General features: G+C 43.6%; 1 protein-coding gene across 1 annotated transcript; it reads left to right on the plus strand.

The window, feature by feature from the left end:
• Positions 1 to 281: 281 nt before the first annotated feature.
• Positions 282 to 1,424, plus strand: LOC107620793 (uncharacterized). Its single transcript, XM_016322914.1, has one exon. It carries the CDS (start codon positions 282 to 284, stop codon positions 1,422 to 1,424), a length of 1,143 nt encoding a protein of 380 aa, XP_016178400.1.
• The last annotated feature ends 725 nt before the right edge of the window (positions 1,425 to 2,149 follow it).

Below are 2,149 nucleotides of genomic sequence, written 5' to 3' on the forward strand. Positions count from 1 at the left end.
CTTCTGTAGCTCCAAAAATGCTCCGTCGAGTGCACGGAGGTCAGAATCCGACAGCATTTGTAGTCCTTTCTCTGTCTCTAACTCAGACTTTTCCAAAGCTCCTCAATTTCAGCTAGAAATTATCTGAAATCATCATAAAACGCAACAACTCAAAATAGAATCTAAAAATGTGAATTTTTCGCTAAAATCTATGAAAATATAATAAAACTTAAACAAAACATAATATAAACTACTCAGAGACGGCCTATGAGGTGAACACAGGTGATAACGCCTGGGACACCATGGAGGAAGTGAACTATATGGGAAACTTCTCCAGAAACTTCAACAAAAATCCCTATTCAAATATCTTCAATCAAAGATGGAGGAACCACCTCAACTTTGGGTGGAGAGACCAACAGAATCCCCAACAAGGCTTCAATAATAATCGGAATGGAATGTACCAAAATCAGTTCAACAATAAACCATTCGAAACTTCTCAGCAACAATTGGAGACACCTAGGCAAAGTCTCTCTGACTTAGCTGGTATAGTCTCCAACCTCTCCAAGACCACTCACAGTTTCGTAACAGAGACTAAGTCCTCCATTAGGAACCTAGAAATACAGATTGGTCAGCTGAGCAAGAGGATCCCAGAGATCCCTTCTAACACTCTTCCAAACAACACAGAAGGGAATCCAAAAGAAGAGTGCAAGGCCCTCACTATAGAGGTTGTAACCGAACCTAAAAAGGAGCATGTTTTAGAGGAGCTCAAAGAAATCATAGCTCATGAGGAGACTAAAACAGCCACCTTGCACGCCCCTTTACTACGTGAAGAATCTGAAGAATACTCGTCTTCAGAAGAGGATGAAGAGTCCAAGAAAAAGCAATTTGCTCGGTATCTGACCATCCTCAGAAAACTAAAAGCCAACTCCTCTCCCACAGAGGCGTTAGAAGAGGAAGATGAGCCTGTGATACTGGCCAAGGAATGTAGTGCCTTGGTCCAGAAGAAACTTCCTCAAAAGCTTTCAGATCCCGGAAGCTTCCTGATTCCCTGTACTATAGGGACTATCACCTTTGAGAAGGCACTATATGACCTTGGCTCAAGCATCAATCTGATGCCTTTGTCTGTAATGAAGAGGCTAGGAATTTTAGAGGTGCAGCGTGCCACAATCTCATTGAAGTTGGCAGACAAGACCCAAAAAAGGGCGTATGGCATGGTAGAGGATGTCCTGGTGAAGGTTGACGACCTTCACATCCCTGCTGACTTTGTGATTCTAGACACAGGGGAGGACAGAGATGAATCCATCATCCTTGGATGGCCTTTTCTAGCCACTCCTAAGGCCATAATTGATGTAGAAAGAGGTGAGCTAGTCTTAAGACTACATGAGGATTGTATCTTGTTCAAGATACCAACCCTCAGACTCCCTTTGACAGAGCTGGTACTATAGTGCAGCACATTGTGTTCCATCCTTCCCTCTCAGTGTAGAGCTTTACAAAGCTCCCATACACCAACTCTAAGTTTGGTGTTGGACAACCATCATCAAGCACTGGGGAGGAAGATACTAAGAGAAAGGTACCTAAAGGCTGGAGGGACAAGAAGACCTCTACTAAAGGCCTCTCACCCAACATGAGAGTTGTCTTCACCAAGAGTCCAATCATTCCACATAAAGTGAGTAGGATTTTGTCTCTAGAGCACGTGGAGCTCATTCATGAGAGCACAGAAAGAAAGTTCACTGTACGAGGTGAAATTCTGAGCCCTTATCTATCTCCGTAATGGAGCTGTCCGTCAAGCTAATGACGGTAAAGAAGTACTTATTGGGAGGCAATCTAACCATACTTAGACTATTATTATTTTCTTTATTTTCATTTGACTCTGCTTTAGTTATTCCTTTTTAGCTTTTCTCTTTCTTTTTAATGTTTGTGATCATGTATAGCACTTGGAACAGTGATAGAAGCATGCAGAACTGAAGACAGAACACTCTGGTTAGACCCCCTTACTAGCGTTGAACGCCTGACAAGGAGGGGATTGGGCATTCAACGCCCCACAAGGGATATGAAGTTAGCGTTGAATGCCAGGAAGGGAGCATCCTGAGCATTCAACGCCCCAAAGGGAGAGGAAAGCTGGCATTGAACGCCAGCCAGGGAGTACCCTGGGCGTTCAACGCCCTACAGG

Source organism: Arachis ipaensis, chromosome B10 (genome assembly GCF_059453495.1).
Source record: "Arachis ipaensis isolate K30076 ecotype BB chromosome B10, ASM5945349v1, whole genome shotgun sequence".
Lineage (NCBI taxonomy): Eukaryota > Viridiplantae > Streptophyta > Magnoliopsida > Fabales > Fabaceae > Arachis > Arachis ipaensis.

Coding starts and splice junctions, on each gene's coding strand:
- LOC107620793 (XM_016322914.1), top strand. CDS start 282: ATGGAGGAAGTGAACTATATGGGAAACTTCTCCAGAAACTTCAACAAA.